The sequence below is a fragment of the Erpetoichthys calabaricus genome, chromosome 5 (assembly GCF_900747795.2).
Source record: "Erpetoichthys calabaricus chromosome 5, fErpCal1.3, whole genome shotgun sequence".
Taxonomy (NCBI): domain Eukaryota; kingdom Metazoa; phylum Chordata; class Cladistia; order Polypteriformes; family Polypteridae; genus Erpetoichthys; species Erpetoichthys calabaricus.
In genome coordinates this window covers 214410493-214426373 of record NC_041398.2, presented here as the reverse complement: position 1 = coordinate 214426373, position 15881 = coordinate 214410493, and the positions used below count along the sequence as shown (strand labels likewise).

General features: G+C 37.3%; 1 protein-coding gene across 1 annotated transcript in view; it reads right to left on the bottom strand.

Annotated features, from left to right (window-relative positions):
• Positions 1 to 1133: 1133 nt before the first annotated feature.
• The window catches only part of cplx4a (complexin 4a), a 54630-nt gene continuing 39882 nt past the window's right edge, over positions 1134 to 15881 (bottom strand). Inside the window, exon 3 of the mRNA XM_028802495.2 lies at positions 1134 to 2496. Coding sequence (XP_028658328.1) covers positions 2269 to 2496 — 228 coding nt within the window. The 3' untranslated portion in view covers positions 1134 to 2268. The remainder of the gene's footprint in view (positions 2497 to 15881) is intronic.

Genomic DNA, 15881 nt, shown 5'->3' with positions numbered 1-15881 from the left:
TAGTGCCTTTTTCCAGCCATATTTAATGGACTATCATTCTATAGAAGAACACTAATGCACCCTCCCTCAGGATGGGTCAGTTTAGGATCAGCGCAAAAGCAAACTGTTTTTTTGGGTGTGAATGCATAAAGAAAAAACAGAAAGACTTGAGTAGAATGTCCAGACTCAGCACTGATTAACCGAGACTGTAATCCAGGGTCTTCAGACTGAAACTGTGGTGCCCTACCTACATATAGTCATAGAAAAACATTTCAGTAGCAGAAAAAAATTTTCTTTTTCTTTCTCTTTCTTTCTTTCTTTCTTTCTTTCTTTCTTTCTTTCTTTCTTTCTTTCTTTCTCTTTCTCTTTCTTTCTTTCTTTCTTTCTTATTCATTTCTGAATGACTGCTGTTAATTACTGCAGCTAATCAACCTCTTGTTAACCAAGCCTATATATACAAAAATATCAAATTATTTTAACCTTCTTGGTGTTAACCTTGAGAGTCTTTCAAGTGTGGAATTCTACGTAAATATGATTAACCCCGAATGTCTCTAGAGATTTAGCTGTCATAATCCAATGTAGAGCATTAAGCTCGAAAAACACTCGGGACAGTATTCCGTCCATCTAGTGGATAAAATTACATTATGCTGCAAATATTTCTGAAAGTTTTGCCACTTTAAGACAACTCATCAATACTCATGAGTTGAGCAGAGCCATCAAACAAAACACAATGGTGTGTAAAATGAGAAGCTGTAAATCCAGTTTTAGAACAAACTGAAGCTAAATCATTAGTTGATTCAAGAGATAAAGATGACAATGGGAATTGTCATCCAACATCCATCCATCCATCCATTTTCCAACCCGCTGAATCCGAACACAGGATCACGGGGGTCTGCTGGAGCCAATCCCAGCCAACACAGGGCACAAGGCAGGAACAAATCCCGGGCAGGGTGCCAACCCACCGCAGGACACACACAAACACACCCACACACCATGCATACACTAGGGCCAATTTAGAATCGCCAATCCACCTAACCAGCATGTCTTTGGACTGTGGGAGGAAACCGGAGCGCCCGGAGGAAACCCACGCAGACACGGGGAGAACATGCAAACTCCACGCAGGGAGGACCCGGGAAGCGAACCCGGGTTCATCCAACATTGATACAGATAGTGATATGGATGCATGATACAACAGTGTAGAAGCGAACTGTCATGATATGCTTGGTGAATTTGGTTGTGTGCAGCTTCACCACGGTGTGACAGTAGCTGTGATGAAAAAAAGCAAAATGATTATGATCGACTGGAAGGACAAGAAAGATGTTAGCCTTCTAATCACTGTTCACAATGCAGCAACTGCCAATGTTCTTGTCAGGGGAAACATGAAAGTCACTAAGCCTTGCACTGTGGTAGCCTACAATAACATAATGGGCTGGTCAATCATGTGGATCAGGTACTGACATACTATTATCTTATGTGCAAGCAACAGAAAAAATAAAAGTGCACAAAGAAACACCTTCTACTGTCCCGATTGTAACATCGAGCTACTTGTCAGTGACTGTTTAAACAACATGAAGAACATGTACTAGATCTGCATCACTACAGTAGTGGACCCTAGAAATACCTTTCTTACTGTATTTATGTTGCCATTTTGGTATTTATATGTTTTTGTAATGCATAACATTGCCTTTTTTTGAAAAAAAAAATCACTATTTTTGACTCATTTTTCCTGGGTAAATATAATGCAAAGGAGGCTACATATATGGCAAAAATATTATGACAAGGAGGAGGAGAACTGCCTTATCCCCATATTAAGCTACTGTACGTAATAGATCCAACAGAGATCCCGTATATAGAACATCAAATTAATTAATTCATTCACTCATTTCACATACTTGCTTATTTTATCAAATCTGTTTTTGCACATGCTGAAGCTGTTCTCAGGAGTGTAAGAAACATGGCAGAAACCAGTGTCAGATGGGATACCAGTCCATTACAATCCATGCACATGCTCTATTTCCTTCTCTGAGGCCAGTTGGAGCCGCCAATTTACCTTACCACATCCAACATGGGAAGAACACCAAGACACCATACAGACAGAAACTGGGCCAGAATTCTAACCCAGCTTTCAGGAGCACCATTGCTAACAACAGATTTAATAGGATATTTAAAATGGAAATAATAGAAAAAAAGGGAAATCTATTTCCATGATACCTTTAGACTGTTTAAGTGAAAACATTATCACTTCAAAAAGAAAGTTCTTAAGCAATGTTCTGTTACTAAATATCATCTTCACATCAGTAAGCATTTCTGCTCTGCCGCCTGCTTCATTTCTGAAAATGTGGCCTGGGCTTTTTCCTTAATTGTATCCATGTCCATGTTCTGGATGTTTTGAATCTGTCCAAGAATGGAATCTTTCTCCTCTTCCTCTACTGCATCTCTATCCACCATCTTTCTCAGCTCCTCCGGTACATCGATGTCATCTCCAGCCATCTGGATTGCATTTTCATCTTGCTCACTCTGAGTAAATAAAAAGAGAAAATGTTGCTCATGTACTAATTTATAAGAACACAAGCACTCTACAGTTTCTCAATTCTCAAACACAGCACAGAAAACAGAAAGGCATAGACCTTAAAGGTTATCTAGTTAATCTTATTTGATAACTAAGTCATTATATCTCATCCAATCACTTATTTTTAAAAGTAGTTACAATATACTGTACCACTAGGCCTGTTTCCAAATTTCTCCTATCCAGAATGCTTAGTGGATTTTCAATACAAGAATTATATTCTCACTAGTAACGGCAGACTACACAATAACTTGATTTGAGTATTCATAGTTTTCATGCTCTTTCTCTGTATGTTTATCATTTGTGTGCTTAGAGGTTGATGTGCTTGCTGCTTCCTGAGCAGCTCTTCTTTTCTCCACCCTAGCGGCCCACTTCTTGTCTTCTTCCGTCTGCAAAATTTTGCATTAAAACGGATTACGTCAGTTTGTGTTGTAATTACTTAGTATGATTTTCTTAATTTTTCACTTAAGCTGGCACGTAAGTGTTCAATCTGCCTCAAGAATGATTTAAGATATGAAGAGGTAGAGGAAGTGACGGCGAAGGTGGTAGGGATGAGAAGGGTGCTCGTACGCATGTGCCACCCTGCTGTCCGTTGCTGAGAGTGGATTCTACAATAAAATGAAATAAAAAAAGTAATAAAAATCATCACCCCGAAAGCGGACAGTAGAGGTCATCTTGTATATGTGTACCAAATGTCAGGTCAATAGGTCAAATGTTTTGCAAGCTACAGGTGATTTAAAATCCTGGACAGACAGACAAACGAACAGCCACGGTAGCGTATTATAGAAGAGGAGGAAGTCTTCAGTAGAATATTTGACATCAATAAACTATTCAAACAAATCAATCTCATCAGTCCTGTTCAACTAATTACTCCAAATTAAAGTCAAATTGATATTTGTTTGTCCCTTAAGTCCTTCTCTCTGCTTCTCTGTGTGAGGAAAGTTTTGCAAGGTTTCAGTACAATTTAATTCAATTTTATTGTCCCAAGAGGGAAATCTGGTTCATCAGAAGGTTTTCCAGACAGAACATGATATAACACATTACAAGAAAACATAGCCATCAAACATAAACTTAGATTAAACACAGTACATATAATATAGCAGTGAGCACGTTTGATTAAACATGTTACACTTAAAAAATTAAACTAATGTTAGGTGTGCCTAATGATTGATACAAATGCTAACCATTCATCCCATGTTGTAAGCTACTGGATGTTTATTAAAGCTGAACTGATTCTGAAAATTAATAGAAACTGGGATAAACAAGAATTTGTACTGATTGCTTTTTATCCAGGGAACCTTGAACCAGTGACCTGATGGCAACAATTGGAATTGAGAATATAGTGGGCAAGTCCTGTCTGAGAGAATTCACTCTGCTTTCCATAATATGAGGGTTTGACTGTTGAGACCTTGTTATATTTCTGCTCTGTTTTACAAATTGATTTGTTCTGTTTTTATTGCTGACATTACGATTTCCAAGCCAGGCCTGCAGAACATAAGACAGATTCAATACAAGGTTTATAAAGGACTGATGTAATAGTAGAAGTGGCAGGCCGTCAGGGCCTGCAAGGCCTTCTCTGCTGGCCTAAAAAAATATCTGAATCACAAACTGATGTTAATTATATTTTGTCCATGAATACTTATTAAATAATTCCAAATAGTCTGTCCGCTTCCTTTCATAGCTTTTCCGATGGTTGTGCTGCTTCCAGACATTTATTTTCATATTAAAGCATTTAACCAATCACATTTCAGCCATCATTTGTTGCCAGGCAGGGTCAAAGTCAAAGAAGTCTGCCAGGAGGCCTTCACAATCCGTTCTGCAGGCCCTCTAACACAAAATAAATGTCGATTAAACTGTTGCTTCAACCAATCAGATTTTGAGTTGGTTTCACTAGGGCCCTCTAGCAGGCGTACGGCAACGTCACCGTATTCAGGCCCATTGATTGGATAGGATGATGTAATATAAAAATCTGAATGAGAGCATCATGGGGCAGCTGTACACATTGGTATGTTTGGCGGTGAGCATTCCCGTGTCCACTGCTTCTGTCGTGTGGACATTTTCAGCCCTAAAGCGAATTAAAACTTATGCCAGAAATACGACAGGGCAGGTTTAACTTTCAGCATTACCTTCGATGGCGATAGAAAGGGACTTCGTGATGGAACTGAAGCGCAGAGATAATCTGTACGACAGAGTAATTGAACGGTTTTTGAGGAAAGAGAGGAGGATGGATTTTGTTTACCAATAATCCGAATTTTTGGTGAGTAAAATGTTGCAATTTTCCTAAATAATATTGCAAGTTTATGAGTTATTATTGATGTTTTTTATGTGTGTCGTGGGCTGTAGCTGCAGTAAAAAGGAACTTGTTCACCCCTGGTTTGTCTATTCAATAAAGGCATTTATTGTGGCTACAGGAGTTATCTATCTGTGATGCAACGGCTCTTTATACTGTATTTCTGCATATTAAGATGATATTTTTATAACCATAAATTAGTTTTTCAGGGGCGGGTTGATTCAGACGGAGCATTACTGAAGGCCTAGGTGTGAAATGCACGGTCTGCCACTATTATAGTAGGAATCAGACTGAAAAGGCATCCTTAAACAGAGGTGCCGCTGTCCCTTACTGCAGACAGCTTCTGTATTTTCCTTAAAAGTCAGTTTTGAGGTCTATGAATGATCCCAGACATTTAGAACTGTCAACAATTTCCACTGCCTGGTTATTAATGAGTTTTTTCTTGTGGAAGAATGGGGTTTCTTCTAAAATTGATTATAAGTTCCTCGGTTTTTGCAATGTTTATGTGTAGAAAAGACTGATCACACCAGTTAACAGAACTGTCTTCAGCTGGACTGTGACTCATTTCAATCCCATTCAGAAGCCTTACATACGTTTTCAGATTTGCTGTGACAACCATTAGCACTGGGAACATACAAAATAGGTGGAAGAACAGTCCTGAGGAGACGCTGTGCATGAATACAGCATGTCAGAAAGACAACGATTGACTTTCAGTCCTTACCCAGCACATATTTCCATTTGTGTCCCTGTGTTCTTGCTGAAGAACTCATTTTAAACTAACACCCTGCTAATCTCCTTCATAATTTTGAGCACTCTTCTCACTTTCTCCATTTTATAATATGCTTTCTTAAAGTGAAAAGATTCAGCTCCTTCAGCCCTTCCTTTTAGTTCATACCAGGCAGTTCTGGAATTACTCTAATCACTTTTCTCCGGATTGTTATAAATCTCTAACATACAGTATAACCTCCTCTGATTTGTACTCAACACATCACAGTATAAAATCTAACATCCTATTAGCCTTCATATTCACTTCTGAACATTCTCTAGATGTACAAACTTTAGAGTCTACTATCAACCACAATTTATTTCATGTATAGCCTAAAACCACATAAGGAATGCCTCAATGGCCTTTAACAGGTGGTGACTTTTGACAGTCCCCAAGATGTGACACTCTAAGAAGACTAGAAAAAACTCCTAAAAAAGACTCTTGTAAGGGAAAAAATCTTAGGAAAGGCAATTCAGAGAGAGACAACACACAAAACACAACACAAATAATCCTCTTTTCAGAGCTAGATGTTCAATCTATCATGGCACCTCAGAAATACAATAAAAACTACATGGCAAGATGCAAGAATAGATTATACAACTCACTGAAACACATATGAGGATACAGATTTGTTCAAATACATCAAAAACAAAGTAGACGCAAATTAACATAAATTAAACTATCAGTCTTAGACTCTACTCAAAAAGTATACTTTCAAGTTTCAAATATGCCATTGTTGTGAAAATGCCTTGAAAAACAAAGTGTTCAAGAATATCGTTGAATTTTAAACCTGTGGGATGAAAAAGCAAAATAGTCAGAGAAAAACTCAGTTAAAAAATACAGGCCTGGTCAGGAAATCTGGAGGTTAAGAATATCTGTATGTAGTAATAATTACTGTAACAAACTAAGAACAGAATTGGCCTAACCAAAGTTTTTAACTGCATATTTTTAGTAAATATCTGCTCCACCACAGAAAAAACACAGGTTTTTAATGAGACTGAAAAAGGACACGTAGTCTTGCAAATGAAAATTGAAAGAAAACACGACCAAATATGTAACCAGAAGATCATTAAACAAAATAAATTGGCCACTATAGATTTTTATCCAGAACTTTAATGACCAGGAAGTCTTTGAGCTGACCTTTATACTCTCTAACCTGTGACATCATAGGTCGTGACCTCCGATTGTCCTGCATAGCAACGTGACTAGCAACAGTACACAAACGAAGACCAATATTGTGGCACCCTTGGAAAACAAAATGGAGTCAAGGAAAGATCTTCAAAAAATGTTTACGTATTTAAATAAAAGTTTTATCAAAACAATATTTGGCAACCTTCAAAACTTTTAAATGTACCATATTGTTTAAGAAAAAAAAAATAAAACTGTAAAAAATGTATAAAAAAAAATCTACTTGTAAATTTAACCCTTCAGCTAGGGTGCCAGAAACTGTGAGCTGCCATTTTAAATAGACACAGAACAATGGTGCATATTCACCTAAAAGTTATCAGGTCCTGATGATAAGGGCTGGTTAATTCCAGTAATCTCTGTAACGGGTTGGGTGGTTACAGTGGTACAAGCCCCTCCTCCTTTTTCTTGATTGGTCATAGCGACCATGTATTAAAAAAAAAAAAAGTTCAGCCAGTTCATTTTTTCCCATGATGCTTCAGGATTTAGTACGACTCTCCCATTAGGACCTAAACGATCCTTTGGCTTGTTGTGAAAAGTGGAGGAAAAAGCAGCGATTTGGGCTACTACAACTGTGGAAGACATGGCAAAAATATGTGAACAGTCACAACGAGAACATTTACAGATTTTTTTAGAAGGACTGTAGAATAACACAACAAAGGTGTCATATTGAGCAGTTCGTCTTTAAGAAAGACTATTTTCATTCTTATTTTGTAACTGACAAACGTGCCTTGTTATTGTCTGCAATGGCTACTTAGCTAGCTAGACATTCGAGGTCTGCTACCAGAGGCTGATAGGACCCATCAGATTGTCAGGTTTTGGTGGCATTTTGATGTATAACTTCAGGCTGAGGCTGAGTTACAGGATGCTTTCTTACTGGTAACAATGATTTATGACTGTTAGAAGAACTTTGTAACTCATTTTGCTTGTTTGTGTACTCTTCCTCTCTCTCCAAGTGGTGTAAGGTTAAAGCCAATTAATCAGTGTAGTGGCAGCAGCTTTTATGACATATGTACAGTAAGTGTACATCACACTACATCCTCATCTCTGCGAACAAGATCTGGGTAGTGACAGAGTTTCCTGAATCGATTTGCTGAGCTCACTCTCTGTGATAAGATGAGGAGCCCAGCAATACTGTAGGATCGCTGATTCTATGATTGAAAGGAGTCATCTGATGGGGCTTGGGCATGTAGTTTCAAGGCCCACTTTAAGCCCTGCATGGGAGATGTACAAGACATGGCTCACTGAGAGAAGACCAAGGGGCAAACCTTTGATACATCTAAGAAATGATATCTCTCCTTTAGTCTGTGAATATTTGGAAATTCTGAAGGATGGGTTGGAGATCTTGCTGAGGATAAGGTGGCCTGGTCAGCCCAGCAAAAAGTGTAACTGCCATGACTCTGACTAGAATTGTCAGAGCAAAAATAATGATGATGACTTTTCTAATCTGAACCACCTTTAATTCTTCTTGGCTTAGTTTACTTTACACTATTTGGGAGTTGCCAACTCACATTTATATTTTGATATAATGTCACATCTTAGTTGTCTTTTTAACAACAAGTCAGGCTCATTTTTAGAATATCTACTTCTCCCTGGGCTGGTGCAGTGGTAGTGCTGCTGCCAAATATTTAAGAGAGAAGAGTTCACGTCCCAGGTTGTTCCTCCATGGAATTTGCATGTTCTCCCTGTGTCTGCATCGGTTACTCCAGTTTCCCCCTATAGTCACAAAGACATGCAGCTTAAGTGGACTGGCAATGCTAAATTGGTCTTTGTGTTTGTAGTGTGTTTGTGTGTGTCCTTGTGCTAGCTTTGCGATGGACTGGCACCCTAACCAAGGATTGTTCCTGCCTTGTGCCCTGTGTTTGCTGGGTTAGCTTCCAGCGCCCCATGACCCTAATCCGGATGAAGTGGTTTGAGAAAATGGATGAATGGACACTCCTCCCTATGGCAAGTGAAGAATAAACTTCACTAACAGCCTCCACTCTTTCAATGACTGAACTTAGGGAGTCTCTATGGGTAAAGGTAGATTGCTATATTCTGATGGTCTTTCTCTTCATTTTTTATCCACCTTTTGGAATCAGTTGTCTCCTGCAATTATCCTGATGTTAAACACACTCAAAATAAATTCTGATTGCTACACACATTTTAAAACAAAGAAATGTTACTACTTTGACCTTCATCAGAATAAGCAAAGTAAAAATGATGACTTTTAAAAATGACTTTTCTAATTTGAAAGACCTTTGATTCCCCTTAGTTTAGTTTACATCACACGTTTCCCACAGCTGTCTACTTATATTCCTTTTTTTGATATGGATTCACATCTTAGTTATTACAATACGGTGGCGCAGTGGTAGCGCTGCTGCCTCACAGTTAGGAGACCCGAGTTCGCTTCCCGGGTCCTCCCTGCGTGGAGTTTGCATGTTCTCCCCGTGTCTGCGTGAGTTTCCTCCCACAGTCCAAAGACATGCAGATTAGGTACACTGGCGATTCTAAATTGTCCCGTGTGTGTGTACGTGCCCTGCGGTGGGCTGGCGCTCTGCCTGGGGTTTGTTTCCTGCCCTGTGTTGTCTGGGATTGGCTCCAGCAGACCCCCGTGACCCTGTAGTTAGGATGTAGCGGGTTGGATAATGGATGGATGGTTATTACAATCATTTTTACAAAACTTTGGACTCAATGATGCCTAAAAGATTAGCTTTTATTGTAATAGAGAAAACTTCTATAATTTATATACAAAGAATACGCAAGACAGAAACCTGACAATTCTGCACCTAATTGCAGTTTTTCATAAATGAATCCCTAGTTTAATGGGTTTTTTTAAATATATCACTAAGATATGTAATTCTACTCCTAATGTGATTTGTAATATTACTTTATGAGTGCCTTAGCATAAGCTACATCATCTCTCATTTGTGACAGCCACACTAAATAGCTCTTAAAAGAAATATTCCTAACACTCCATTAAAGATATTTGCATCTTTAACATTAACACATTATTGTATTTTTACCCTTTAGACTGCTTAGCATTGTCAGTCCCTTTGTTATCTGCTGTCTTACAACTAAACTACCACAAAAGCACTGAACAAAAGCTTTTTAGGGGTTGAATTTGTACATTATTTTATTTGCATTACTATTCTACTTGCCCTTGAGCCTTTCTATTTTTTTTTCTTTACAACTGATCGTAGATTTGGTAACCTATGGCTGCTTCTGTTTTGTACGTATTTTATAACTGCTTTTTCATCCTATTTGCCTATTCACCTATTGACAGAAATTCTGAAATTATTTTACATTTTATTAATGGTTCTTCCTTTTGAAAACAAAAAAGGCCCCATTTTGGTTTCATTACATTTATAATTTAGAGGTTATTCCATTCTGTTTTATGGAAGCAGTGATTTATCTCTTTAAATGCTTCCTTGAAAGAATATTTTGTAGCTTTTGTTTTAATTACAGAGCGAAATTATAATAAATAACATTACAATGTACTATAATGACTGCTCACCATTAGTTTTGGTTTAGCTATTACAGTCAACAGTTAAAGAAACAAGCCAAATGATGCATTCGGGATGTGTTTAAATGCAGTTAAGGTATTTATTTGTAAATCAATTAAGGATGATAATTTGGTTCGCCATTCACCTGTGCCTACTGCCCTGAGCTCCCGAGTACAGAAACTACCACCACACTTGTGGAACTACTTAAAAACATTTGTAAAAACTGGCATTAGATCACAGAAGGCACACAGTCAGACAGGCTTATCTCATTAAAGGGGGTACAATCTGTGGTGGCTTTCCATACTTCAGACCACATCTCAGGAGATAAAGTGTGTTCTGGCTTGTGCTGTAATTAAATAGTACCCTTAGACCTAAACCCACTTGTGGGTTCAGGAGCCATTAGATATGTATTGGTTAAAATGGCAATGTATCACATTAAAATAATTTTATTACTAATATTATTTTCGTGTTATACTTTTATGAATTGCACATTATAAGTATTTAAGCCTAGACCATGCCTTATTTTATGCTTTACCTAAGGCAAACTATAAAATAAACTAGCCATGTGCGCCCAACTACGTTGCGCGTGTTAAAGTTGTCTGTGAAGGGCTCCCTGTTTAAATGCAGCTGCCAGTCGTGAACTGGGCCCTTTGTCGCACAGCATTATGATTTTTTATAAGGGAAACAAAATTACAAAACAAAACCCTTGGACATTGATTCGATAGGAACGGCCTACTCGGAATCACTGTCCGAATAGTAATTATGTGGTGGTGGAGAAGCATTTCTGCTTCTCTCCGTTCACAGTCCGTCTCATTTTCACGATGCTGTCGTTTCCTCTCACGATCTCTTCTCAACCTTTCTCCAATCTCACAGGTTGCTTTGTGGCAATCCAAAGAGTAAGGCAATATACACGGAGCAATGGTTATAAAAGGGGAACACATAGGTATCCAGGCTCTTTAAAGCATAAATAGGGATCACTTCACTGACATGTGAGCAAACCAGGGTACAACTGTGAGACGCGCAGCACTCGCCGGCTACAATGTAACAATAATAATTTCCGGAACGTGCTGTTACGTTGTCATTCATTTTACCCACTGTCTTTCTTTCATTCATATGTTACGTAGGCATGTACCTTTTATTTTCGGCAATCTCATTCTCTAACCAGGCCTCAGGAGCTAACCAGCGTAACACTGTCCACCACCCCTTCGTTATTCCGGCACATTGTTGACATCCGTGAGTAACAACAACGTACTAAACTGGAAGGTGGTCTACGCATGCGTGGAATTCGCGGACAAACAAAAAGATCAAGATCCAAATGAAGATTATATATAAAGATATGCAGTTCCGATAAAAATTATTCAGCTCTTTGGAAGTTTTCACATTTTATTGTGTACAGCATTGACTCACAGTGGATTTATTCAACTTTTTTAACATTGATCAACAGAAAACAACTCCTTAATGTCTGGCTCGACAACTCCTAATATTCTTGTTTTGATGCCATTCCCGAGTTGCTTTCGGCTCGTAGTTTTGCTGGAACACAAATCTTCTCCCAAGGCGCAGGTTTCTTGCAGACTGCCTCAAGTTTTCCTCCAGGACTTCCTTGTATTTTGCTGCATTCCTTTTACCCTTGCATGCCTTCCAGGTCCTGCTGTGGGGACGCATCCCAACAGCATGATACTGCGGTCGCCATGCTTCATGGAGGGAATGGTCTGTTTTTGGTAATGTGTACTGTTTAGCTTATGCCAAATATAGTGTTTAGGCTGATGGCCAAAAAAAAAAACTAAATTTTAGTCTCATCAGACTGTGGAACATCTTTCTGGCTGATTTAGATTCTCCCATTTGCCTTTATATGTGCATTTTTAACAATGGCTTTCTCTTTGCCAGTCTCCCATAAAGCTGTGATTAGTGAAGCACCAAGGCAACAGTTGTTGTCCATACAGTCTCTCTAATCTCACCCAGTGTAGCTTGTAACGCCTTCAGAGTTGTCACAGGTGATGGTTTTCATCACTGGTCTTCATCTAGACTCAGGTATTGTGGATGGCCTGCTGGAGGCAGATTTACAGCTGGGCCATACTCTTCTTATTTCTTAATGATTTGATTTAACTGGACTTCAAGTAATATTCAGTGACTTGGACATTTTCTTGTCTCCATCCCTTGGCTTGAGCTTTGTCAGAGATGTGCTTAGAGTGTTCTTTTGTCATGATTTTTGAAGGTCAAGCCATGTTACTGACTCACCACAGGTTGTTTCTTGCAGAAAATGTACATGTATACTGCACAGAGTTGAAACTCCTCAACTACAGACCGATGATCTCCGTTGAACTAATTATGGGACTTCTAAAACTGTTTGGCTGCACCAATGATGACTTAGATGTGAATACTTTGGCAATCAGTTGTTTAGTGTTTTATATTTGTAATTAGTTTAGATCATTTTGTGGACATCTATTTTCTATAATGCCAAATTAAATGAGAAAACATCCAAGGGGATGACCACTTTTTATTGGTGCTGTAAAACAACGCAAACAACAATTCGAAATTTCAGTATTAATAAGCCTCAGAAATTCTTAAGCCAATGTTCACGACATTTTGAATAAAAGTTAGTGGTTTGTTTTGATTCTTGCTTTTTTATTTTTTTCTTGTTTGGATTATCTGACTTTTGGTTCTTGTATTTCATATTAAAGTACTGTCTACTGATTCTGATTCAGATTTGGTTGCTTTAGATTTGCCAACAAAACCTAATTTTTGTGCGTTTTTCTTCCTGCCATGTTTGTCCTTGTTCTAAAAACAAAAAAGTTTTAAATATAATTAACATTTCTTTTAAACTTTAAAATATAATTAACATCGCATATTTGGAGTTGGATGAGAAGTTTCACGCTTTCCTTTGTCTTTGTGAATATTTTTGAACCTGTTCAACTTTGTTAGGCCTGTTGGAGTTTGGGGTCAGGCTGTCTGGGGTAAGACCAATCTAATAGGTACAGACTTGAATATAGAATTTGATAACTTTTTGTGTATTTTTTAAAATTAATTAATTAATTAATTGTAAGCCTGTTTAACATTTTGTGCTTTGGGGTGGAAGGATTGCACAACAGTTGCCAGGTTAAATAATGTTGCACTGATGATGTTACACATGACTTTTGAGTATTAGCAGACAAGTCCCATATCTTGATGTTGGTACCACTAAATGGAAAATTGGCCGGGAAAATCAAAATCAAATATGTTGTTGTGCAAAAAAACAAAAAAAGAAAAAAGAAAAATAAAACAATATAGAGTTAAACTAATTCAACCCTTTACAACAGAACAATATTTTCATGTATACTGGAAAAACTACCATGAGATCAGGAAAAAACCTTTGTTTAAAAAATACTATTATTGTTATTACTATTATAACAACTGCAATGTACCCCAATAGTTGTTGCAAGTTAGCTGGTGCTGAATATATGTTCTGAACATCTTATTCTATCTAATCCCATAAGTATGAGTGAATTCAGACTTGTTTGACAGTGGTGGTTGCTCCATGAAGATGAATTCAATGTTATGAAATGATTCATTTTCTGATGTACGTATAGAGCTACTGTGAAAGAATGTACCCAATCAAAAACCCTGTGGTGTTCAAATATTGCCCTATTCATGTTAAGAGATCAAATTAATGCCCTAAGAACACAACATGCACATTACACCACTATTAGTAGCTTACATAGTTAACACTGGCTGAATGGCTACACTTCAACTCATTGTACTATTTTGTTTAAAAAAGCAGAAATATGTCAGGCAAACAATAATTATGTAAATATAAAAACAGCAGCATGAACAGATTAGATTTCTATTGAATAATGACACATTGTAAAGCACTTTATTATTTAGATACTAGAAATAATTAAGACATAATGCAAGTCATTTTGTTTTACCGTGAAATGAATAGTTCCATAAAACCTAACCAACATACCAGATGTAATAGTATATTCCCACTGGTGCAATGTTTAGCATTTCCTTTCACCTCTGCAGACATACTTACCAAACATCTTTCCTAATAAAAGTAAAATGTAAATATGTGTAAATATATGTTATTCATTAAGACTCAATGAATAACAGGAATAGGTCATGGACCATGGAAAGGGGGTCACCAGGGCTGGGCCAGGCTACATTTGACTTATTGAACTCTGTTTTGTTATATTATAAATAACCTTTGGAGAGTGTTGGAGAGTGGAAGCGTGTTATTCAATCATGCCAGTAACAATTGCTTTGTTGTAGAGTTGCATTGTAGTTTTTAAAGGGCCAACACCACTGACCACCAGCATATAGTTACTAAACTTGCAATACCAAACAACACTTGACATTATGCCCTTAATGTGTGATGGAGTGTGCAAGTGCTATAAGAAAAAATATTGAAATGTGGCGGTTTGCAGCAGGAACCTTCTTAAAAAAATGCAGATTATAGAACTAAGCCACTGTTGTTGAGAATATGATAGAAATAAAAGAATGAGTAAAACTAATTAACAATTTTTACTGTTTCTTATTGTTATAAATTAATTAAAGTCCATAACAAGATGAGGTAATTATACTTATAGGCTCTTATGCCAATACATAGTTGTGATTCATACAAGTACAAATAAACTTTGAATGATTATTAATCACCTTTAACATTACTGAATAACAATCACAATTTTTAACTATTGTCTTGTGTAGTACAAATTCATACAGCAGTCTTCTGGGGTGCTGTGCGTCACATAGTTGCAGATGCTTTCCGAAGTCCAGTGGAATGAGGAAACATGTTATATACTTAATTCAATTTAATGCACAAAGATCGAGGGGTGACTGCATTTTTACATACAAAACATACATGTAAATAGGATCAAGATTTTTTAAAAAAGTACAGGCAATGCATGAACCAGAAACTTGTTGACTATCAGCTGGAGTCTACTGCATCCATCATAGACCAGAAATAAGGTGGCGGATGATGGTGGGTAAATTAAATAAATCTAAAGTAGGTTTGCTCAACATACACACACCAAACTTAGATGACAAAGAATTTATGGTCAAAGCTTTAGTAGCAGTTCTTAAATTCAGCTTGTATAAACTCATAATGGTGGGGTATTTTAATTGTGTGCTAGACCCTGTTTTAAATTCTTAAACTGAACCTGCCACTGTATTATCCAAAACTGATGCAACAATGTCAAACTTTATGAAGGATCATAATGGTAGGTTTCTCTACCCATTCTCATGGCAATATTCATTCTTTTCTATAGTACATCACATTTATTCTAAAGATAACAACCTTTGCCCACCCTAAAATCTTGTAAAAAATTATGTAATCTTTGTCTATGATCATGTTCCCCTTATTTTGGAATTTAAATCAATAGGCTCTCCTGATACAACATACAGCATACGGTAGTTGTTGACTGAGCCTTTCAATTCTAAAGGATGGCAATTTCCTTAAATTTATCAGCTCTCAACATTGACTTTTTCAGAGACTAATGCAAATCAAGAGTTATCAGCAGAATAGTTTTAGACTTGCTAAGAGCATATCTGAGGGGACAAATGATATAATTTGTATCTGTTAAAAATAAACTGAAAACTAAAAGGTAATTATTAAGATTTCCAAAGCTGACCAAGAAC